General features: G+C 40.8%; 1 protein-coding gene across 1 annotated transcript in view; it reads left to right on the forward strand.

The window, feature by feature from the left end:
* flt1 (fms related receptor tyrosine kinase 1) overlaps window positions 1–26,599 on the forward strand; it is a 131,545-nt gene that overhangs the window by 64,407 nt on the left and 40,539 nt on the right. Inside the window, exons 12-15 of the mRNA XM_078402388.1 lie at window positions 5,346–5,475; window positions 14,099–14,207; window positions 20,341–20,655; window positions 25,436–25,582. Of these exons, the coding sequence (XP_078258514.1) occupies window positions 5,346–5,475; window positions 14,099–14,207; window positions 20,341–20,655; window positions 25,436–25,582 (701 nt within the window). The remainder of the gene's footprint in view (window positions 1–5,345; window positions 5,476–14,098; window positions 14,208–20,340; window positions 20,656–25,435; window positions 25,583–26,599) is intronic.

Here is a 26,599-nt window from a genome sequence, read left to right on the forward strand (position 1 = left end):
TAGCATGTGATTGATGTGGGGTGCTTCGACTTAATCTGATGTGTGTTGGCATTTGGGACTGTTGTCCCATCCCACTTTCTTGTGTGTCAGTGGTGATGATAATATGCTGTCACCTGGAGGGGATTACTGATGGCCATTCCACACTCGGCCAGTTCCTGGCTATCACTTCAACATACTGTGGTGGGTCTGTAAACTCGATACTGTAAGAAGGAACTCCTATTCACAGCAGTAGACTTTATATATACAGTGCGGAAGCAGACCCTTCAGCCCACCAAGTCGGCGCCGACCAGTGTTCAACCCATACACTAGCACTATCCCACATACTAGGGACAATTTACAATTTTACCGAAGCCAATTAACCTACAAACTTGTACGTCTTTGAAATGTGTGAGAAAACAGGAGCACCCGGAAAAAAAACAACACAGTCACAAGGAGAACGTATAAACTCCGTACAGACAACGCCTATAGTCAGGATCGGACCTGGGTCTCTGGTGCTGTAAGGCAGCAACTTTACCGCTGCACCGTGCCACCCTCTCTCCCTTGTGCTCTACCACTATGCTCCTCAATCCTTATCTATGAGAAGGAGACGTTGAACTTAAAGTGGTTTTTGCAATGTTTTAAGCCTATGTGGAGCAGGGATAAAAACACATGTGTGCACAAACACATAAATCATTAAATGCTTTTTGCTTTGTTGCCCTTCATTCACCAGGCCCGACATAGCAAACAAAATTTCCCTTTCATAAATCTGTGCAGACACTGCCCATTCATATGATTTTGGGGGTATTATTTATCTGATAAGAGATTATATATTTCACCTACAATTGGCAGTGGCGCAGCTGGTGAAGCTGCAGCCGCACAGCGACAGAGACCCAGCTTCAATCCTGATCTCGGGCACTGTCTGTGTGGGAGTTTGCACGTTCTTCCTATGACTGTGTGGGGTTGCTCCAGCACCCCAAAGACATGCGAGTTTATAGGTTAATTAGCCTCTGTGAAATTTCCCCTTGTGCGTAGGGGCTGGATGTAAAAGTAGGATAACATAGACCTAGTGTGAACCGGTGATCGATAGTTGGTGTGGACTTGGTGGTCCGAAGGGTCCAAACTTAGTTTAGTTTAGTTTAATGATACACCATGGAAATCAGTCTGAAGAAGGGTCCTGACCTAAAACGTTGTCCATCTATGTTCACCAGAGTTGATGCCTGACCCGCTGAGTTACTCCAGCACCTTGTGTCCTTTTATCTAAACTAAACTCAGGTTAACTGGCATGTACTTCCCTGTGATCTACCTCCTTTCTTAAGAGCAATGTTGCATTTACTACCATTCTAAAATCCAGAAGTTCGGGAAGATCAAAACAAATGCAGTCACTGCCTTAGCAGCAAAGTCTTAAAATATGACAAAGATGGGCACTGAATGCTAGAGTAATTCAGCAGCTCAGGCAGCATTTCTGGAGAAAATATGTAAGTGACATTTTGGGTCAGGACCCTTCTTCAGCTTCTGAATCAGAAGAAATTTGAGTATCAATTTTAAAAAAAAGAAAAGTAAAAAATTTGGCTGTTCTCAAGTTGTCCAGGAAGTATTCTTCTTATAATGCTGGACACAGTATCATCAGGAAACAGACACAAAAGATATTTAACAAAAATGGTTTAAGGACAGAGTGAAGTGGCGAGAACTACAATGGATGAATAATTGTCTACTCCGGGAGAGCTAGCTGATTGATATATTAGTTTCCTGAAAGTCCTTTCAGTCTAGATGCACAGTGTCCTCCTCAAGCAGGTGGCCTCCTCCAGCAGAATCTGAAGAAGGGTCCTGACCAAAAATATCAGTATTTTCTCCAGAAATGCTGCCTGGCCTGCTGAGTTACTCCACCATTTTGTGTCTATCTTTGGGGAAAAAACAGCATCTGCAGTTGCTTTTTATTACATCTTACTATATGATACACAGAGGATGGTAGGATTCTTCCTGGGGGAGGTGCAAAAACAGAGATATGCTCTGCAACAGCAAGAAGCCAGGAATCCGTATGAATATACAATGCAAAGGAAGTGGAGAGGTTCACATCAGGAGTTTGGGCTAATTCATGCTGCATATCAGTTTGTTCAGGAACCTCACATTTGTAACCAAGATCCAAGATGCCACATTCTATAATTCTGAATCCCTCCCATCTTCACCTATGTCAAGCTATTACCTGAATGTTTTGTCCTGCCTCTCCACTCTTCTAGCTTTCTCCCCCCCCCCCCCCCCCCCCCCATACAATCAGTCTGAAGAAGGGTCTTGTCCAAAACATCACCTATTCATATTCTTCAGAGATGTAACCTGACCCGTTGACTTCCTCCAGCACTTTGTGTCCTTTTGGGCAAAAAATATTTTATTTGAGATCTGCTGTTTTTCCCATTATTGATTTCTCCTGTAATAAAGCAAATATTCTCGTTATTAATATCTATAGATTATTTTACAATTTCCTTATGTATTTCTTGTTGGCTTTTTTCATTTTTCAATTTTTTTGGTCTGCTTATCAATTTCCTAGTCATCATTTATTACATTTTAAAACCCAACCCACCCAACCCATTCAGGATTACTGTCATTTTTGACAAAATTGCAATACTATTCCTGTAATCTAGTATTATCTTTAATTAATTTTGTTAATTGTGTTGTGTTGTTGAGTTGTTCCTTAAGTGAATTGTTGTATAAGGTTGGGCGCAGCATGGTGGCGCTGCAGTAGATTTGCTTCCTTATAGCGCAGAGACCCAGCTTCGATCCTGACTACCGATGCTATCTGTACGGAGTTTGTACATTCTCCCTGTGATAGTGTGGGTTTTCTCCGGATGCTCTGGGTTCGTCCCACATTCCAAAAATGGACAGTTTGGTAGGTTTAATTGACTTTGGTAAAAAATTGTAAATTGTCCCTAGTGTGTAGGATAATGCTAATGTACAGGGATCGCTGGTCGGCGTGGACTTGGTGGGTTGAAGGGCCTGTTTCCGTGCTGTATCTCTAAAGTAAACTAAACTGTAAAGAATGTATACTTATTGCAAACTACAAGTTACAGTGCCCACCATAATGTTTGGGACAAAAATCCATCATTTATTTATTTGCCTCTGTACTCCACAATTTGAGATTTGTAATAGAAAAAGTCACATGTTAACCACATGTGCACATTGTCAGATTTTAATCAAGACCATTTTTATACATTTTGGTTTCACCATGTAGAAATTACAGCAGTATTTATACATAGTCCCCCCATTTCAGGGCACCATAATGTTTGGGACACATGGCTTCACAGGTGTTTGTAATTGCTCAGGTGTGTTTAATTGCCTCCTTAATGCAGGTATAAGAGAGCTATCAGCACGTCTTTCCTCCAGTCTTTCCATCACCTTTGGAAATTGTTATTGCTGTTTATCAACATGAGGATCAAAGTTGTGCCAATGAAAGTCAAATAAGCCATTATGAGACAGCAACAAGAATAAAACTGTTAGAGGCATCAGCCAAACCTTAAGCTTACCGAAATCAACTGTTTGGAACATCATTAAGAAGAAAGAGAGCACTGGTGAGCTTGCTAATCGTAAAGGGACTGGCAGGCCAAGGAAGACCTCCACAGCTGATGACAGAATAATTATCTCTATAATAAAGAAAAATCCCCTAACACCTGTTTGACAGATCAGAAACGCTCTTCAGGAGTCAGGTGTGGATTTGTCAATGACTACTGTCTGCAGAAGACTTCATGAACAGAAATACAGAGGCTACACTGCAAGATGTAAACCATTGGTTAGCCGCAAAAATAGGATTGCCAGATTACAGTTTGCGAAGAAGTAATTAAAAGTGCAACCACAGTTCTGGAAAAAGGTCTTGTGGACAGATGAGCCGAAGATTAACATATCAGGGTGATGGCAAGGGCAAAGTATGGAGGGGAGAAGGAACTGCCCGAGATCCAAAGCATACCACCTCATCTGTGAAACATGGTGGTGGGGGTGTATGGCTGCTGAAGGTATTGGCTCAATTATCTTCATTGATGATACAACTGCTGATGGTGGTAGCATAATGAATTCTGAAGTGTATAGACAATTCCCTTCTGCTCAAGTTCAAACAAATGCCTCAAAACTTATTGGCCAGCAGTTCATTCTACAGCAAGACAATGATCCCAAACATACTGCTAAAGCAACAAAGGAGTTTTTCAAAGCTAAAAAATGGTAAATTCTTGAGTGGCCAAGTCAATCACCCGATCTGAACCCAATTGAACATGCCTTTTTATATGCTGAAGAGAAAACTGAAGGGGATTAGCCCCCAAAATGCACATACGCTAAAGATGGCTGCAATACAGGCCAGGCAGAACATCACCAGAGGAGACACCCAGCAACTGGTGATGTCCATGAATCACAGACTTCAAGCAGTCATTCCATGCAAAGGATATGCAATAAAATAATAAACACGATTACATTCAATTACATGACATTGCGGTGTCCCAAACATTATGGTGCCATGAAATGGGAGGACTATGTATAAACACTGCTGTAATTTCTAGAGAGAGTGCTGCACCAATGTAGGAGAGGCAACCCTAATGGGGTGGGGGGAGAGAGGTGGGGGGGAGAGAGGTGGGAGAGAGGTGGGGGGGAGAGGCATGGGGGGAGAGGCGTGGGGGGGAGAGGCGTGGGGGGGAGAGGCGTGGGGGGGAGAGGCGTGGGGGGGAGAGGCGTGGGGGGGAGAGGGGTGGGGGGGAGAGGCGTGGGGGGAGAGGTGTGGGGGGGAGAGGGGTGGGGGGAGGGGAGGGGGGAGGAGAGGGTGCTGCACCATTGCAGGAGTGGTTTGGGCCCAACGGGTCCACTTGGTCTAATCTGTTCTAAAAGTTATGACATGTTAAATTTAGTTAGCAATCTCTCTTCAAAGGTTATTAGCATCATAATAGCCTCCTTCATGCACAAAACATGAACATTGCTAAGATTGTCACACTTCATGGGGAAGAATGCAAGAACAAAACAGTGAGACTTGAAATATAGTCAATGGAGATACTTAGTCAATATGGACTGTGCAGGCATCCTTATCTGATGATGAAGAGCTGATTATATTTTTAATTCAGATTTGAACTTTTACTAACTCTTTTTTACAAACTCTTTTAATAACTTTAATGAATATTGTAAAGCTTTCCAATATTTTGATAAACTCATACCTTTCAAAAACTATCTGATTGTATGAAACTTTATGTTTTGGAACTTTTAATATGTTTGGTACCATTTACAAATTAGTTTCTTAATAGTATTCTTTTAGAATCAGTTACTTTAATTTTATAAGCAGTGACCTGATTTGAGGAGAGGCCATGTAAGCAATTTATCATGAATATAATAACTCTTAAATGCTATTCCAGATGTGAAGCATACTCAGAGACCAAAAGCAGCATTGTTTCTCTGGCTCCACTTGGCAGCAGCACCAACGTAACTGGAAATAAGATTCACGTCATTAACAAAAGAGTAGAATTACTGGAAGGGAAAAATAAGGTATTTAAAGAATTAAATGCATTTACAGATATGTATATACTAACAAATATTGTTTCAAATACAGTACTTTGCAAATGTAACATGTTTTAACCTGAAGTGAGATTTATTTAAGAATATTGGAGATTCTTTTCTGTGATATTCTCCTTCCATTTCTCTACCTCCCGCATGCATACACCGTTCATCCTAACATGGTTAGGCACCTGTTACAAGACGCATTCTTAAGCCACACCACAACCAAAGCTCACAAACAATCATACCTTCAGCAAGGTGAATCATTTGACCTACAGGTGTATATGTAGATACATTTGTGAGTGTTAATATTTATTAGTGGATAATAAATCAAATCTATTTTTAGAAAATAAATGTTAGTTTACTTTTTCGTTTCTGCCCATGTTCCACTGGAAATGGATTGGAATTCATTTTTTGCTAAACTTTCCATATACATTATGGACCTGGCTCTAAACCCAGAACCAATAGGTGCAAGCCTTAAGAGGTGATCTGCCTCACTATGTCAGAGACCCAGAATTGATCCTGATCTCAGCTAGTCTGTGTAGAGTTTGAACATCTCCTTGTGACCACGTGGGTTTCCTCTGGGAGCTCCAGTTTTTTTCCACATCCCAAAGATATACAGCTTTGTAGATTAATTGACCTCTGTAAATTGCCTCTAGTGTGTAGGGGGTGCATAAGAAAGTGGAACATGGAAGAAGTGTGAATGAGTGATCAATGGTCAGCATGTTCTCGATGGGCTGAAGGACCTGTTCCGGTGCTGTATCTCTAAACTAAATTAAGAGTATAGCACAAAACATGAAAGTACATTTTATCAAATGTACTATATATTTAGTTAATTGTTGACATTCACAAAGGCATGATGTTACTAACAATGTATAGGACAAGTAAAGACCTATGAAAACTTGGGGTGGCACTGTGGCGCAGTGGTAGAGTTGCTGGCTACTGCTCCAGATACCCAGGTTCAATCCTAACTTCGGGTGCTGGCTGTATGGAGTTTGTACATTCTCCTCATGACCACATAGGTTTTTAGGTTAATTAGCTTCGGTAAAAATTGTAAATTGTCCCTAGTGTGTAGGATAGTATTAGTATACGGGGATCGCTGGTTGGCGTGGACTCAGTGGGCCAAAGGGCCTGTTTCCACACTGTATCTCTAAACAAAACTAAATTAAACTAAAAAGACCAACTTATCACTATACTTTGTATTAAGATTCACAGTGTTTCACCTCACTCACCTTCTGCATCCAAGTTGCCTCCAGGGAAAGTAAAAATCTAGTTTAATCTTGAAAAAGAAAATCTGTATAATTTCTCTGACGATACAGATAATTTTTAGACTATGGGAAAGTAAAAAGTTAAAGTTCCATCTCGAGGAAAAAATCTGGATAATTTCTGGGATGGTCCGAGATAATTTTGGGGACTGTGTTAACATTGCTTTTTTATTAATTATCAACTCAATCATAGTGTAATTTTCACCATCAGTTGGGGATTAGATCATCTATTGTTAGAAAGTGCAGGTCATAATCTTATTGTAGTTTAAGGAATTCTGCTGGTTACAAATTAGCTGCTGCATGTTCCACAGTACAATATCTTTCAAAACTATTTTATTGCATGGAAGCTACCGCAGGAGTGAAGCCAGTGTATAAATCATACAGGCACACAGCACAGAAGCAAGCCCTCTGGCCCAACTTGCCCATGCCAACCAAGATGTGCCATCTACGCTAGTCCCGCATGCCCGCATTTGGCCCATATCCCTCTAAACTTATCCTATTCATCAATGGAAGTTCTTTTGTTATAATTCTCACACTATTCAGTGGATCATTGTTCAAATTGTTCAAATGGATAACTGTACTGTAGTTGAATTTGGGGTTTACACTTTCATAAGTGCTGTCGTGAAATTAGAAATGTCAAGAGTGCATATGAGGAACACATACACTGCCAGAGCTTTCTCAGCAGAAGATATGTTTTCTACATCTTTGTATTATCAAACTGTTGTTTATTTTATCATGTATATGCCTAACACACGATATCTGCAATTTTTAATTCAGGATGTTGCATACAGAAATAAATCCTCATCAGAATTATCTCCAGCAGCTAAAACAATGATCACATTATGAGTGCAGTGAATGGGAATTTTTTTTCTAAATAGTAAATCGAATTACACCACCCTCAGAATCAAAAGAATGTCATTATTGTCCCATAATCCCAGATGTCTTAAGACATCTCATGCCCTTTGGAATTTTTGGCTTATACCTATATCTTTAGACTTTACTTTAGAAATACAGCGCAGAAAAAGGCTCAGCCTAGCGAGTCCGTGCCGAACAGCAATCACCTTGTACATTAACACTATCCTACACAGTTAGGACAATTTACAATTCTTATCAAAGCCATTTAACCTGCAAACCTGTACATCTTTGGAGTGTGGGAGGAACCCGGTGCACCCAGAGAAAACCCACGCAGTCACATGGAGAACGTACAAACACTGTATAAACAGCACCCATTGAGAGGATCGAACCCGGATCTCTGCAAAGCAGCAACTCTACCGCTATGCCTCTGTGCTGTCCCATCTTAACCTGAAATTTATTGAACATTTAAAAGCTAACATTCACTGCAGTAAAAAAAATCCAGATGAGTTCCACAATGAAAAATAATGTTATTTTATATTCATCCATCTCTCTAATGCATAGCATATGAGAATGGCGTATGTTAAAAACAAAACAAATGTTGTATTATTTTAGCAGATACTTAATTGAACCTATCATTTTTTTTAAGTAACCAAAATATACATTTCATGCATAAAATATTTTGAGTGGTAGATTTCTATGTAGAATCTACGAACAGTTTCAAACTGCAGGCTGTAAACTCAGATGAAGTTGAGTGGCTGAAACACAGAATGGCGGGTCAAAGGTTATACCAGAATAGACAATATAATGGTGATAATGTAATTAATGGTCTCCTTAATATGACCCCTAACATTTAAACATGTTATATATCGAGTTGAATGATAGCAGAGGAAATGAGTACAAATATTCTCTGATTAAACAAGAACGATGACCACAATGTTGTCGCAACATATCCGCTCCAACTAGTTTATAGATGAGGAGAGCTGAACAAAGTAATTATCACATGGCAGAGCTAATGCCATTGAATAATGACACTTGATTAAGCCAGCTTTATTACTGTTTTTCCGAGCGATAAGGTTTCCTTACCCCGCACCCCAAAGGTCAATCTATTTTGTTAGAAATACTTACAGTATGGTGCATTTAAGGGATTTTAAAGATGTGGATCACTTAATTACCAACACTCCCAGTTTAGTTGTCATTGTTAATTGTGATTAAACACTTTCAGGTTCAACGTCCAGGTCTTGCTGTGACTCAAACCTGTCCCTAATAGATGATAGGAATTACAACAGTTCTTTTCTGGATAGCCTGTAAGATGAGACATTGACAAATATTATCCAGCCTGTGTCTTCAAAAATGTGTCTTCTTTTGATTTACTGAGAATCACTTAATGCAGTAGTTGGCAACAACCAACGTTCTAGATAGTATCATACTTGTAAAAAAGGATGTTAAGACTTTATAAATTCATTCTTAAGATTCCCATTCTAGTTATGCTGTAAAGCCCAGTCCATCACGCAAACCAACCTCCCTTCCACTGACTCCATCTACACTTCATGCTGCCTCGGCAAAGCCATCAGCATAAACAAGGATGAGTCTCATCCTGGTCTCTCCTTCTCCCCTCTCCCATCAGGCAACAGGTGCAGAAGTTTGAAAACGCACACCTCAAGATTCAGGTACAGTTTCTTCTCAGCTGTTATAAGGCAACAGAACTGTCCTCTCACCAACTAGAGAATGGTCCTGATCTCCCATCTACCTCATTGGAGTCCCTTCGACTATCTTTATAACAGAGCTTTATTTGTCGTTCGGTACTGAAGTACCGAACGAAACTACATAGCAGTCATAGAAAAAAAAAAGAACACAAGACACATAACCCCAACACAAACGTCCATCACAGTGACTCCAAACACCCCCTCACTGTGATGGAGGCAACAAAACTTCCCCTCTCTTCCCCACGCCCACGGACAGACAGCTCGTCCCCGACCGACCCGCACAGTCCCCGCACCGGGCGCTGAAACGTCTCGCGGCCGAACCGGGCGATGAAAGGCCCGCGACCAAGCCTTGCGCAGCTAAGTCCCGCAGCCGAGCCGCACCAGCGGTGAAAAGTCCCGCAGCCGAGCCGCACCGGGCGGTGTTAAGTCCCGCAGCCGAGTTGCACCGGGCGGTGTTAAGTCCCGCAGCCGAGTTGCACCGGGCGGTGTTAAGTCCCGCAGCCGAGCCGCACCAGCGGTGAAAAGTCCCGCAGCTGAGCCGCACCGGGCGGTGTTAAGCCCCGCAGCCGAATTGCACCGGGCGGTGTTAAGCCCCGCAGCCGAGCTGCACCGGGCGATGTTAAGCCCTGCAGCCGAGTTGCACCAGACGGTGTTAAGCCCCGCAGCCGAGCCGCACCGGGCGGTGTTAAGTCCCGCAGCCGAGTTGCACCGGGCGGTGTTAAGCCCCGCAGCCGAGCTGCACCGGGCACTGTTAAGTCCAGCGGCCAAGCCGCACCGGGCGGTGTTAAGCCCCGCAGCCGAGCTGCACCGGGCACTGTTAAGTCCAGCGGCCAAGCCGCACCGGGATGTAAAGTCCAGCGGCCGAGCCGCACCGGGGGATGTTAGGCCCCGCAGCCGAGCCGCACCCCGCGCCGTGAGGAAGAGAAAAGTTCCCCACACCCACACCCACCCCCCACACACCACCACCCCCTCCCACACATACACAACCAAAAAAATATATATAAAAATCATCCCAACACCGACACTCAACAAAAAAAAGACGGACAGACTGCTAGTCAGCCGCTGCCGTTAGGCGCCGCCACGGACTTACTAGACTTTATCTTGCACTAAACGATATATCCTTTATCCTGTATCTGTGCACTGTGGACGGCTGAATTGTAATCATGCGTAGTCTTTTCACTCACTGGATAGCACACAACAAAAAGCTCTTCACTGTACCTCGGTACACATGACAATAATAACAATAAACTAACTAAATAAACTGAAGATGGAGGGAAACCGGTTACCTCCTAAATTGAAATCAAATTTCATCAGCGGTCACTCGAAACGAGTACAACTGTCCTCCCCATAAGGACGCCTATACGTGACTTTGTTTAACGTGGGGAGACTGGTGCACAGACAGCCACCACACGGTCCTTTACAGATTTGGGTCAGGATCCAGTGGCATGGAATCCAAGACGATCAGGGACCCTTTTTTGCTGCTGCCTTCATCTGCCTTCCCAGCCGTTGTGAAGATCCATTAAGTCAGCCATCATCCTCTGCCTGTTCCACCATTGAGGTCTTGGTTGGATTGCTCTTTGTCAGGGACTTCCCCCTCGACCTTACCGCCATGGGTGACCCTACCAGGAGCATAAGTCCAGACGACATCGCTCTCAGGATCTCAGGACCACACAAGCTTCTCCACCACGACAAGGTGACAATCCACAGAGAATCAGATTTATCTAGCCAAGGAGTCTATGCAAATACCAAATTGACTAAGGTTGGCAGATTTCCTTTCCTAAATGGAATCATGTTATCCAACTTCATGATCACATTCAAATATCTGGATTTTCTGCACATGTATCACTGCATAATTGATCTTGTCTTCTGAATTAAGAGCTCCAATACTTTAATCTGTTCTTAGTATTGCAGGAAATAAATGAAATATATCATTGCGGGGAAGTGGGGGTGGAGAGAGAAAGCAATGTATATTTTAAACTGATTATTTCATTTCAATTTTGCCATGCTATAAATAAATGAATTTCTTGCTCAAGAAGCCTCCAAATCCAAATCCAAATCATTACATGTCAAGTCTGGTTCAGGGTAGCAGTTTTGAATCTGAATGTTAGGGATGTAAGGCTTGCTCCAAAAACTTTGAGTAAATATTCCAAGACTGTTCTTCGTTGTAGTGGAGACATGCTGTGCTGTTAAAGTACCATGAGTTTTTAAACCATACTCCCAAATACCCTTTTAGATTGACCAAAAAAATTATTTGTATTATTTGACTCGCACAGCTGGTAGAGCCACTGTCTCACAGCATCAGAGACCGGGTTTGATCCTGACCTCGGGTAATGTCTGTGGGGGATTTACACGTTCTCCCTGTGACCGCTTGGCTTTCCTCCACGTGCTCCAGTTTCCTGCCACATCTCATAGATGTGCGTGTTTGTAGGTTAATTGGCCGCTGTAAAGTGCCCATAGTGTGTAGGGAGTGAGATGAGAAAGTAGGATAACATAGAGGTTAGCGTGCTTAACTTAGAACTTGATGCCTAGTGTGGACAGTGGGCAGAAGGGCCTGTTTCCATGCCGCATCTCTAAGCCAAAAGCAAAAAAAAGATTTTTTCAGTGTTGTTGGCTGCAGTCACCCCTCACACGACATCCACAATAGAAAATGAGAGCATTTCTTTCATTGCTGCTGATGGGATCTTGCTGTGTACAAATTCACTACCTGCAATGTGACAAGGATTATAACTGCAAAAGTACATAATTGATTGTAAGGTGCTGCCGACACCCTGAGATTGTAATACACACTATATTACTGTGAAATCTTTCAGGGCATTCTTCATTTGGACAATAGCGGCAGATGCAGAGATCCAATTTCCAGCGCTTTTTAACATTAAGGATTAAACTGACAACAAAATTGTGCAGGGATGATGAAGATAATTCTACTGTGTCATTGCTAAAGTGGATGAGTTGGGGAGTGGGTGGGGAAGGATGTCTGGAGCAGTTTTCAATGTTTAATAAAATGCAAAATGAAATCCAAAAGGATATTTTAAAATTAACAAATACTGAAATATAAAAAGAATCACACTAAACAAAAATCAGATTATAATTATTACTTTTCATTTTATAAACATTTTTTGTTGTAGTCATGAGATGGCATTGTTTTGTAGTAAATTTGAATTGACATTAAAGTTTCTGTATAAATATAAGGTTGTATCAAACATGATGACATAGTGCCATGTTGTGAGTATCATTGGATGAAACCGTGTCTTTGGGATATGGGAGGAAACCAGAGCACCCAGTGACTGCATGGGTTTTCTCCGGGTGCTCTGGTTTCCTCCCACATCCCAAAGATGCAGATTTTGTTGGTTAATTTGCACCTCTAAATTGCCCCTAACATGCAGGGAGTGGATGGGAAAGTGGGATAACATAGAACTAGTGTACAGGTGATCATTTGCTAGCGCGGGCTTGGTTGAATGAAGGGCCTGTTTCCACACTGCTTCTCTGAACTAAAGTCAGCCTTTGCTTCAGCTGCGTATAACACAAACAATAGACAATAGACAATAGGTGCAAGAGTAGGCCTTTCGGCCCTTCAAGCCAGAACCACCATTCAATGTGATCATGGCTGATCATTCTCAATCAGTACCCCGTTCCTGCCTCCTCCCCATACCCCCTGACTCCGCTATCCTTGAAAGCTCTATCTAGCTGTCTCCTGAATGCATTCAGAATTGACTTCCACTGCCTTCTGAGGCAGAAAATTCCACAGATTCACAACTCTCTGACTGAAAAAGGTTTTCCTCATCTCCGTTCTAAAAGGCCTACCCCTTATTCTTAAACTGTGGCCCCTGGTTCTGGACTCCCCCAACATTGGGAACATGTTTCCTGCCTCTAACGTGTCCAACCCCTTAATAATCTTATGTTTCGATAAGATCCCCTCTCATCCTTCTAAATTCCAGTGTATACAAGCCTAGTCACTCCAGTCTTTCAACATATGACATTCCCGCCATTCCGGGAATTAACCTAGTAAACCTATGCTGCACGCCCTCAATCGCAAAAATATCCTTCCTCAAATTTGGAGACCAAAACTGCACACAGTACTCCAGGTGCGGTCTCACTAGGGCCCTGTACAACTGCAGAAGGACCTCTTTGCTCCTATACTCAACTCCTCTTGTTATGAAGGCCAACATTCCATTGGCTTTCTTCACCTCCTGCTGTATCTGCATGCTACCTTTCAGTGACTGATGCACGAGGACACCCAGATCTCATTGTGCGTCCCCTTTTCCTAACTTGACACCATTCAGATAATAATCTGCCTTCCTATTCTTACCACCAAAGTGGATAACCTCACACTTATCCCCATTAAACTGCATCTGCCATGCATCCGCCTATTCACACTACCTGTCCAAGTCACCCTGCAACCTCTTAGCATCTTCCTCACAGTTCACACTACCACCCAGCTTTGTATCATCTGCAAATTTGCTAATGGTACTTTTAATCTCTTCATCCAAGTCATTAATATATATTGTAAATATACAAACCAAACATGTCTGCATATTCAAAGCCAGGAACAGAACAATAAAGATGTTAAATGACTCCATGGGGAGAGTTTTCCTGTTATTGTACCAATATCATTGTTTTAGAATAAAGTATTTTCAAAGAATTAAAATGTAACTATTTCACAATTACATGTCGATGAGTAAGTGGAACCATTGAATAATTGTACCTGGTGCTACTGCAAGAGGAAACATTCCATTTGATGAGAAAATTAATAGGATATCCATTGTTTTTTCCCCTCAATCTTTTTTCTTTTAGACTGTCAGTGTTCTAGTGATAGCTGAATCTAACATTTCTGGAATTTATCGTTGCTTGGCTTCAAACAAAGTTGGAAAAGATGAAAAAAGTATTAATTTTTATATTTCAGGTAAGTGATTAAAGCAGCAATAAAAGCTATGAATTGTATATTTGATATGAATGCAATGTTACAATTCCAGAAACAAAGACAAGTATTATTAAATTGGATCAAAACATGTCAGCCCCTCAGTTATTTTTCTAATATTATTTTCTGTTTCCTCCCAATTAATCCACTCCAATGCACTTGCATTGCTTGTATTTATGGAATATTTAAAGACTATATAGAATAAGCAGTTTCAACACACCGAGTCCACAACAACCAGAGATCACCCATACACTAGTTATATGTTATTCCCCTTTCGCATCCTACATATTAGGGGCAATAAACAGAGGCCAGTTAACCTACAGACCCGCATGTCTTTGGGATGTGGGAGGAAAGATAGAGTAAATGCGCTGACTTTAACCAAGAGTAGGGGAATCAAGAACCATCGGACACAGTTTTAAGGTGAGTGGGGAAAGATTTATTAGGAACCTGAGGAACAACTTTTTCACACAAAGGATGGTGGGTATACAGAATGAGCAGCCAGAGGAGGAGTTGAGACAGGTACTACAACAATATTTAAAATACACTTGGACAAGTGCATGGATTGGAAAGGTTTAGAATGACTTGGGCCAAACGCAGGCAGGTTGGATTAGTGTAGATGGGGCATCTTGGTCGGTGTGGGCAAGTCGGGCTGAAGGGCCTGTTTCCATACTGTATGACTCTATGACTATGAATAGGCAGCTCTTGGAAATTTAATCAGGCTGAAATTGTGAGGGCTGAACTAAAGTTGCAAATAAATGTGGTCAGAAAACTCTGCCACCACTTGGGAGTGGTTAGGTCAAGTGAGGTGAAAAAGATAGGAGCAATGTCATGGATGCATTTGGAGCAAAGAATTGTTTTGGGCAATTATTTTAGAGAATATTGAATGGCAGAGTAGACTTGATGGGCTGAATGGCCTAATTCTACTGTTCCTTATGACCTTATGACTATTCTACACCTACTAGGAACAATTTACAATTATACTTAGTCAATTAGCCTACAAACCTAAATGTCTTTGGAGTGTGGTAGGAAACTGGAGATCCCAGAGAAAACCCACGCAGGTCATGGGAAGAACGTACAAACTCCGTACAGACAATCATACGTAATCGGGATCCAACCAGGTTTCTGGCGCTGTAAGGCAGCAACTCTACTGCTGCATAGTGCTTAATCGGTTGATGGTTGTAGGCAAGAAGCTGCTCCTGAACCTGAACGTTACAGCTTTCAGGCTCTTATACTTTCTACTGATGGCAGGAGTGAAATAAGAGCATGGCCCGGGTAATGTGGGTCTTTGATGATGCTGACTGCTATTTTCCTGGCAGCATCTCTTGTAGGTCCCTTCGACAATATTATCCCCATTCCCTGGTACAATCTACCTCTGTGGCAGCTGAATTAGACTAGAATGGTTGACCTTGTAAAGCACAAACATGCATTGGAGCATAATATATTGGCATGATTAAAGTACTGACAGAAGTTACTCCAGAAATGATGTAGAATCTCAGGGTAAAAATTAGACACTTAGAACAGACATGAGGAGCATTTTGTTTTATTAAAATGTTCGTTGCAACTCTGGAAGGTATTGGATGCTCAGTGGATGAAAATACTGAAACTGGGGATTGTCCAGATATAGACTTGAAGTAGAGGATACATTTTGATCTTATTGAGCAGCAGATAAGGTTTGAGGACCATTCTGGCCTGTTCAATTTGTACTTATTTTCTTACATTCTTTTGTTTCAGATAGCAAAGTGACAATTCCATGACAGATCATTGTTGCTTTTGATCACTGTCCATGGATCCCTTCTCCAATGGGTTTGAGGGTTGATTCAAGTTCAGCTGCAATCACAATCGAGGCATGTTGACACACAGGTAGAAATTTCCGCTTCTGGCTCGTGGAGGGAGCGGAAAGCAGGAAATGATGCATGTCACTTTTCCTCCATTAAAATTTATGGGTGGAAAGTCATAAGCTTGGCTTATGTAACTTCCCAATATTTGTTCCCGGTGTGTGCCAAGAGCGGAGAAGTGGAAGTCCACTCCACCCAGAGCACTGTCCAGATTCCAAGAGAATGGCCTAGATGTGAAGATCTATTAATGTCCATAACGCCATAACTCAGACAGAGTCAGGACTTTAGGGAAGGGAGGAGAAAAATATCAGAGGAAAATATGTACGTCACATGTATCTCTTGGTTAAAGCGTTTTGAAGCTAACAGTTGGGTGTGACTTACAAGTGGCAGGGCAGTTGGAAAAGAACAATGTGACATTAGCTGACACATCGGAAAGATTCCAAATCCTGCAACTAAGTCCTCAACACTTGCTGTCCATCATTCATTTTCAAAGTGAAAGTTACATCACCAGATCAAATCTCTGGTTTGCAATCCTCTTTCTCTGCTGGCACACAGTGCGACTGTGGGTGTGTTAGTAATTACCATGGGTGAGACAGGAACAGGACTGCCTTATCTCTGAGATTTCCCAGTGTCACTAAATGCATTTTGTTTTGAGATTCCTGACAGTGCTGTCAAAGATAAACAATATCTTCCATCAGGAAACCTGTGAGCTATTTTCAGAGGAAGTTTCAAATCACTTAAGTAAATAAATCCTCTTTAAATTATTTCAAAGTGGGTTGGTTAGTTTGGGGGAACATTGTAAAATGTAGTAAGGATAGGGCGTTCCACTAAATTGTCTCTCATACTCTACAAATGATAAACAGCCCATTTATGTCAACTTTATTCCAAATATCAAACAAACTTATTAATGCTATTTGAATCAAGGTTATCCTTCTATTTAGTTATTTAGTTTAGATTAATTTAGAGGTATAGCCTGGGAACAAGACCTTCGGCCCGGCGTATCCACGCCAACAATTGATCACCCATTCACACTAGTTATGTTGCTGCACTTTCTCATCCATTCCCAACACACTAGGGGTGACTTACAGAGACCAATTAATGTACAAACCTGCACATCTTTGGGTTGTGGGAGGAAACCGGAACACCCGGAGGAAACCCACGCGGTCACAGGGAGAATGTGCAAACTCCACACAGACAACACCTGAGGTCGGCATTGAATCTGGGTTTCTGGCACGATGAGGCAGCAGGTCAACCAGCAGTGCAACCATGCCATTTTGGATTGTAGCCTGTGCACACTGATCATGTTTAAAAATCCAGGCAATTTGTCCCAGAGTAATAGGACCATAAGACATAGGAGCAGAATTAAGCCATTCAGCCCATCGTCTATTCTGCCATTCAATCTGAGCTGATCTATTTTTCTCTCCCAACCCCGTCCTCCTGTCTTTCCCCCATAACGTTTGATGTCCTTCCTAATCAAGAACCTATCAATCTCCACCTTAAAAATACCCAATGTCTTGACCTCCACAGCCTTCTGTGATAATGAATTCCACAGATTCACCACCTCCTGGCTAAAGAAATTCCTCCTCGTCTCCATTTTGAAGAAGAATTTGTCTGTCTTAATCTGACGCTAGTTACTTCACAGTGTTCTTACATTATATGGATGTCTTCAACAGCATGCATTGTCATATTGAATAGGCAGCTTTTTTATTGACTAGTTTTTGTAATTGACATAATAAATAGCTTAATTTGGAGGAAATTGAGTTTGATATGTAAAAGGTAATAAACTTCCAATGAAGTTGAAGTAAATGAGCAATTTTGGGAAATGAGATGGAGTTACACCTGAGGGATTAAGTAGGAAAATAAATAACTCTGGTCCTATTCTCCTCATAGATCTGCTGACAAGTGTAGTACTTCTTCTCCTGCTTATATCTTTTCCAAATCACAACCAAGCCCAATATGTAAGCATATTTTGGATTCAGGATGAGAAGTCTATGCACAAATATACTTCCTATTCACCCCTTTCATTCCTGAACAGAATGTACCACTGCAAATGTACAATTTTTGCACAAAAACAATTAAGCATTGTATGGTCAAGGCAATAATACACTCAAAGCAAGTGCCGAGTTCTACAAAGAATATGTTGCAAACTTTAGACAATTGACCTTTTCTGCACTAATTTATTTGTTTTTGCTACATACTTTCTGTTCTGTTTAAGATGAATTGCTAAATGAACAATTACATGACAGCAGTTGTACAAAGGATGGCAGCTTGGTTATTTTTGACTCCTGGTTACAAAACTCCTATGTAAGCACAATTCTGATCCAAGCATAACATTTCTTGGGAAACTAATCAAAACTTTACCAAGATTCAATTGTAGTTGTATTATATTACTCTAATGTATATTAACAACCTGTTTCCTCTCTCTCCCCCACTGCACAAGCACACACAAAATATAACCATGGAATCATCCACCAAGAACATTTTTTGTTCAATGAACTCGCATTGCAAGGTGCTGCGAGGTTCTGTGAGAGATAAGGTCTGAAAAATTGATTTCATGTCATCAATAACAGCAGCACAATGGCACAGCTGTAGAGCCTTTGCTTCGCAGCGGCAGAGACCCAAGTTCGATTTTGACCTCAGTGCTGCACGTTCTCCCTGTGACCGCGTGGGTTTATTCCAGGTGCTCCGGTTTCCTCCCACATCCCAAAGACCTGAGGGTTTGTCAGTTATTTGGACTCTGTAAATTGCCCCCCTTGTGTGCAGGGAGTAGAAGTGAACATAGGATAACATAGAACGAGTGTGAATGGTTGATCAATGGTCACCATGGACATGTTGGACTGAAGGATCTGTTTCCATGCTGTATCTTTCAAGCACCATCTCTCGTCCCTATATTTTCCTCTGCCTCTGGCCAGGAAACAATTCCATGCTGAGATAAAGAACATAAGAAACAGAAGGTGGATAAGGCTATTTGACATCCCCAACCTACTCCACCAGACAGTCAATCATGGCAGTTATTTAACCTCTGCACAACCTTCCTGCACTAAGCCTCTCACCCTCAGTTCACTTAATGTTATACTTGTGGATCTCTCTCAACAACTGAGCTACCACAACTATCTTGGAAAAATAATTATAATGATTCACTGTCTTCCAGGTAAGTTACTATCTTTGCATCTCAAAAATAAACAGTGGAACTCTTATTTTAAGGCAGTCATCTCTGATTCAAAACACTCCAACCATTGAAAGTATCTTCCCTGCACCAAATCTGTAGCATCCTATATTTTTTTGTTATTCTTCTAGACTCTAGAGTGAATATTACTCTATTCTACTCGATACCTTCCACATCTCATTTTACTCAATATGTTTTTATTTGATAAACTCGCCATTCTGGGAGCCAATTTCATGAACCATTGTTGCTTCTCTCTTTTAGGGAAACCAGACCTATTCATAGTATTCCATATACTGTCTTTTCAGGGCCCAATGTAATTCTAATCAGATACCTTTTCTTTTGTACTTAAATCATACAATAAAGGGCAATATACTATATATTTCTCTAAAACCTTTTTATTGGAACTACTGCTAACTTTTTTCATCTCTTTAGACATGTTGTTCTGAACTGGTTCTGAAAGGTTTTTATTTCTTCTTCTGTGAAGACAAGCCCAAAATATCTGTTTGAATTCTCTGCTATTTTCTTATTCACCAATATTATATCTAGTGTCTTAGCCTGTGAGGAATCCACCTTAATTTTTGCAACTTTTTTCCCTTTACAATCCTCTGGAATCTTTATATCCCTGTTTTGATTCTTGCTAGACTATTCTTGTATTCAAATTTCCCTTGCACAATAAATGTAGTGATCCTTCTTTGCTGAATTTTCTGTCAAAGCCCAGAGACCACTGTTTAATATGTCTGAGCTTGCATAAAGACCATTGGGAAATTTTCAAAGTGAAAAAATGCAGCTTGTTTCCATCTTCACCTTGTTCCATTGACATGCACACCTGTCATCCATATTGTGATGAAGATCATATGTTACCAATTAAGAAAAAGACACTGATTGCTCAGGGCATTGAGGCCATTTGTCATTGTTCCAGTTGCTGCTTCGACTGAAATTAGCTGTTTAAGATTAAACTGAAGATCTTCAAATACCTGATTGCGATAATTTGTGCGATAATTCATGTGCAAGATTAATTCATACGTTAGTTACCATGTCAGCCACCTTATGACTTTTAATTGTCTTCAATTATGTTGATATTGTAAAAAGCTTATTAATTTGTTTATTGTCTTATTAGATGTACGCAATCAATTTGGATTTGAGATTGGCATAGGACATCATGCGTTTCCAACAGAGGGTGATGATCTGACTCTTTACTGCCGAGCCAATAAATTTCTATACTCAAATGTTGCTTGTCGTCTTCTGCGTAAGGACAATCATACCTTGTATAATCTCAGCAGTGTAAGTGAAATAACCACCAAAGAATATTCGATTGCTCTGAACTTTACCATCAAAAATGTGAGTCAGGATCAATCTGGAACTTATGAATGCACAGCCAGAAACATTATCACTCAGAAAAATACAGTTCAGAAGCAGGAGGTGTACGTTATAGGTGAGTATTAGATTATGTAGTTCCTTTTAAGTGGGATGTGAACAATACAAGAAATTAAATGATTAGTGATTCTCAAGAGCAACACAAGGAACTGCAGATGCTGGTTTAAAAAAAAAGGGTTCTGATTCTGAATGTCTAATTCCTTTTCTGTGTTTCTGAAAATAATTCCTGAGCTAAAAGAACTTAAAGTTTATGCAGAAGACAGACACAAAATGCTGGAGTAACTCAGCGGGTCAGGCAGCATTCCTGGAAAAAAGCAACAGGTGATGTTTCGGGTTGGAACTATTTTTTAGACTGAAAGGCCAGAACAAAACAGTGTTGGCAACAGAGGGCCTCAGGAAGGGTGGAGTCCATAATGGAGGAGAGGGGGGGGTGCAGAGAGGAGAGGGGGGGGGCAGAGGAGGGGGGGAGAGGAGAGGAGAGGGGGGGAGGAGAGGAGAGGGGGGGAGGAGAGGAGAGGAGAGGGGGGAGAGGAGAGGGGGGGAGAGGAGAGGGGAGGGAGAGGAGGGGGAGAGGAGAGGGGGAGGAGAGGGGCGGGGGAGAGGAGAGGGGGGGAGAGAGGAGGGAAAAGAATGCAGGAGTTACTTGAAATTAGAGAAATCAGTATTCATGCCGTTGGATTGTGTGCTACCCATGCAAAATATAAGGTGTTGTTCCTCCAATTTGCGTGTGGCCTCACTCTGACAGTGGAGGAGGTCCAGGACAGAAAGGTCAGTATGGAAATGCAACTTTATGCAAGAATATTCTGGCAATGTACTTGTACTGTTGTACAATCAAATTCAGTTCTGCATCTGAGCCTATTGCTGAAGTTTTTGTAGATGACTTGCTGTACAATGTTCTTGCTGTAAACAGTCTGTAGTCACTCAACCACAAAGTTACTGCATTGTAGAAATGGTAATGGAGACAGTATACTAAGTCATATAAGCAAACCTTGAGGTCCAAATTATTTGGAATGTACCTTAATGTTATTATTTGGGAACAGAGTGCCAAATTGTTTAAGGTTGTGATTAAATCATGATCACATTGAAAAAAAAAGAGTAAAATACACAGTGGACTGGAGGAACTCAGTTAGCCAGGCAGCATCTGTGGAAAGAATGTATGGCAACATTTTGGATCAAAACCATTGGCCTGTCCATTCCCTCCACGGATACAGCCTGACCCACTGAATTACTCCAACCCTCTTTGCTTTTTACTCAAGATTCCAGCAACTGCAGTTCCTTACGTCTCCACATCAGAAAAATGGTTAGTTTTCTAATGATATTTAAGCAGAGATGTGGGCATGGAATGTTTTGAAATGGGAGGCAAGTTGGAAATTACAGTATGTTAATTGATTTTAAGTTTGCCATGTTATTTTTAAAGAAAATAAGACAACTTTCTTATAACAAATAAAATTACGATAATTCGTGAATGCGATTCAAATGCTTTATTACTAAGAGAGATCACAAATGTTGACCTATTTTGGAATTTGGCTGTTTAGTGACTCTAAATTGATTTCAAAATTCATGACCTCACCCTCCATTCCAGGCAACACATAAATGTTCTTTCTTTTACAATTTTTTTTAAATGGCAATGTATTGTAAGAACATAATAAATAAAGGCAGGAATAGGTTATTAAGTTCAGGGGACATAACACTAGAAAATAGGATTCTGTGTGTTATTTCACCTCCGTACCACTTTCCTGCAACAATGCCCCTTGATTCTATCTATATTTAAAATCTATTGCTTGTTGTGTGTTCAGTATCTCTAAAATAAACTAAGCTGAACTAAAGTAAAGTAAAGTAAAGTAAACTAAACTAATCTCAATCATGAATGCTCAACCTCTTATTTTACTTCATATTTTGAGTCTACGACCCCACATTCTCTTGATTATAGTTTAATGGGTGCCAGTGCCTGGATAAGAGGTGTTGCCATGAGGTCTGTGCTTGTCTTTCTGATGAAACAGCATGCTGGCAATGAGCAGACCACGCTTCAAATATGATTTAAATTGAGCATTCCCCCATGTATAATGGCTCCAGTGTACATTGCAGAACATTCCTTTAACTTTAAAAATGTTAATAATTCCTACTATCTTATTCCAATGCTGTCATTACCAAAAATCCAAGACTCGTTAGTAAAGGAGACCATTATGTAAATAGTTCATTTTAAATTTTATTCAGCTTCCTGTTATAATTTAATTTAATAATTTGGTTTAAGTGGAGAGCCTCAGTGTACAGTGCTTATATTGGAGGATTTAATAGTCTGGGTAATAGAACAAAGTACAATCCTAATCACCATTTATTACTTTTGCCCCTTTGCTCCTCTAAATCAGCAACACAGCCTCTGGTTAAAAAAAAAATTTAAAGAGATGATTTTAGATTTTTAACTGGACTAAGTAAGGTGTTTCAATAGGGAAATGTACAGTGTACAATGCTAAGAGAAAATGAGAGTTGCTACCTCACAGCGCCAGAGACCTGGGTTAGATCCTGACCTCGGGTACTGTCTGCGTGGAATTTGAATGTTCTCCCTGTGAACGCATGAGATTCCTCCAGGTGCTCCGGTTTCTTCCTAAATCAAAGACTTGTAGGTTTATTAATTAATTGGCCTCTGAAATATTTGCCCCTTGTGTGTAGGGAGATGATTGGATAACATACAACTGGTGCGAATAGATGATCGATGGTCGGCGTGGATTCGGTGGGCTGAAGGGCCTGTTTCTATGCTGCATCTCTAAACTAAACTAAATAAGGTTGCCCCAGCAACAACTAAATTGTCTGCTTTTGTTTCCTCCTGCAAACTTTTATTTTGCTAACATATGCATTGCATCCGCTATTAAGGATGTCTTCTCAAACATTAGAGTGTGTTTGTTTTATTAATGAAACAATGCCTGCAGTCTTCAACAGAACAGAACTTGAATGACTGTTTCATATGTGTGCACAGAGCAACATCAAGCCAGCTGGATTCATGACAAGATGATTAGTATGTTATTCTATTTTGTATTAATTAAAGGAGAGGAGATTAATGAACAGATTGGCAATTAGTTGGTTGAACCAGTTCCACATGATTTTTTTAAATTATTACGTGCTGGAAATCACGTCCTCGTTATCTCTTCTTGTTGGCCATATCTGAACTACAATGTTTAAAACGAGGAGAAGAAAAACAAACTTGCCTTGATTTGAACAACGTTGTGAATGAAAACGTTCAAGGAACATTGTACAGCACGTCCCATGAAATGTAGCTACTCATTTGTGGGACTGGACTGACGGCATCCAAACAGTTTCTCGTGCTTGTGAACTCCTGAGCGGACTTCCTCCTTTAAAAAAGTGGCACAATGCCCTGAAACTGAACTTAATCTTTCACATGGGAATTACTTTTGTTGAGGGCAGTAAAGTAAACAATGGCATTTCCACCCCCGCTTGATACCAGGTTCACAGGGAATCTACTTGTTTAAGCAGAAACCAGGGCTCAGTAATTGTAGGAGTTTCAAGACTAAGAATAGGACATTTTTAAATATGTTCCCAGTGTGATTATTTTAGGTAAACTAAACACATATGCTAGGTAGCTTACAAATATTGCATTACAAGTACCACAAATAAAGCTTCAAAATGACATTTTTCTATTATTATTATTCTCTTGTCACTCGGTTATCTTAACCCTCTTCAGCACAGTACCACAAGTGACCACAGCCTCTTGTACCTACTTTTTCTTGTGTCGTCATTCAAATTAGAACAATTGTATACCAATAAAACCTATGCCAAACAGCTGCGTTTTTTAGTTCTGAAATATTAAAACGTATAGTTTAGTTCAGAGCTACAGCATGGAAACACACCCTTTGGCCCACCAAGTCCACATTGACTATCGATCACCCGTTCACACTAGTTCTATGTTGTGAAGGCGCTGTGAGGCAGACTACTTATTAAGGCTTGTACCTATTGGATCTGGGTTTAGATCTAAGTGCATGATATATATGGAAAGTTTAGCAAAGAATGAATCCCAATCCATTTCCAGTGGAAAGTGGGCAGAAACTAAAAAGTTAACTAAAACTCATTTTATTAAAAGAGATTTGATTTATTATCCACAAATTAATAAATATTAAGCACTACAAAGTTATTCACGTATATATCTATAGACCAAATGATTCCGTGCTGAGGGTATGATCAAACTTAGGTCTCCGGAGCTATCAGGCAGCAGCTCTACCAGCTCTACTGTGCTGCTTCAAATTTTGCTCATTAAATTTAAATATAAGGGTGGCACGGTGGCGCAGTGATAAAGTTGCTGCCTTACAGCACTTGCACTGCCAGAGACTCGGGTTCGATCCTGACTACGGGTGCTGTTTATATGGAGTATGTACGTTCTCCCCGTGACTGTGTGGGTTTTCTCTGAGATCTTCGGTTTCCTCCCACACTCCAAAGATGTACAGGTTTGTAGATTAATTGGCTTAGTGTAAGTGCAAATTGTCCCTCGTGTGTGTAGGATAGTGTGCAGGGATCGCTGGTCGGTGTGGACTAGGTGGGCTGAAGAGCTTGTTTCCGTGCTGTATCTCTAAACCAAACTAAATTTACAGGGTAAATATTTATATGATGGACATTAATTACATGTACATCCAATTGAATGACATGTATGCCTGTATTTGAATCGAGTAATTGAAAGTTATTCATTCTAAGTGGTGTATTTTGGTGTATTTTAAAAAGTCAGGAGGCAAGGCCTAAAATCTTGTTTTCATTGATATAATTTGTAAAAATAAACTATTTCATATGGTAACCTCCAATTAGTTTTGATTCTGAGATTATATCTCCTTTGATTTCAGCTCAGGAAGCTCCATACCTTCTTCATAACCTAAGTGACTGGGAAGTAAACATCAGTAGTTCCATTTTGTTGGAATGTCAAGCAGAGGGAAGACCAGTGCCACGTATCACTTGGTACAAAAACAATCAAAGGTTACACATTGAATCAGGTGTGGTTTTTACAAGAAATGGTTGTCTATAATCATATAAACGAAAATTATAGTTGGTCAATTATTGTCTGAACATGGTTATACAGGTCCACCACCGATTTTCCAGCTCCTTTGTTCCAGAGCCTTTCTGGATTGTCCATTTTGCGAGACCAACAGAGGTTCAAATTATGAACCTCCGAGAAGAGTCGAACGGTACCAGAACGACCCGCCTGGGCCGTCAAGGAGCCGGGATACCAGCCTGCAAAGTCGGCCTCGGAAGTTGGCTATGGGAATGGATCTGCCAGCTCCGGCCAGGGTGGAGTTCTAGAGTCTGGCAGCATGGGGCAAATTTGACCCGTCAATCAGCCACGGAAATCCCAATGAGGTTGAGATTGCCATTTTCGGGGAGACTACCGGGAGGGATTTCAAATGCTTTTGTAATTCTGTCCGGATTAAAGGAGGTGCCGGACCACCAATTGCTGGAAAATCGATGGAGGACCTGTATATTTCTTTGAGCAGTTAACGTAAATGTATCTATCGTTTGTTGTATTTACTGTTATATTATTTAAATAGAAAACTTTAAATAGAAAAATTTAAGAAATGTGTCAATGCAGTAATATCAGCGCCCTAAGACATTACTAATGCTTTAACAATATAAAGATGTATTAGATAATTACATTATGATAATTTTGTTTTTCATCATCTTCATGCAGTACGGTTTACTTTAACATTAATTTGAATTTTTATGAGATCTGATTGAGTTGGAAAAATAGAAGAATGCCTTGCTATACCAAAATGCAGTACCCTTTAGGAAGTGGAAACCTTTGGTTCCCACTGTGTAGTTTCTGGTATCAGCAGTGCCATCAGGGGAAGGCAGTATGTAAACACTTGATATTTTCCCACAAGTGAGAGGAAATCAGTTACTGGGTCACAACAGGGTGCTACTAAAATTTCCATTGACCAGCTAAAGTTGTCTGCATATCTCATTCTTGAATGGGAATGAATAAAGAGGAATGGATTGGGAAAAAAAAAATTGTC

Source organism: Rhinoraja longicauda, chromosome 7, assembly GCF_053455715.1.
Source record: "Rhinoraja longicauda isolate Sanriku21f chromosome 7, sRhiLon1.1, whole genome shotgun sequence".
Classification (NCBI taxonomy): domain Eukaryota; kingdom Metazoa; phylum Chordata; class Chondrichthyes; order Rajiformes; family Arhynchobatidae; genus Rhinoraja; species Rhinoraja longicauda.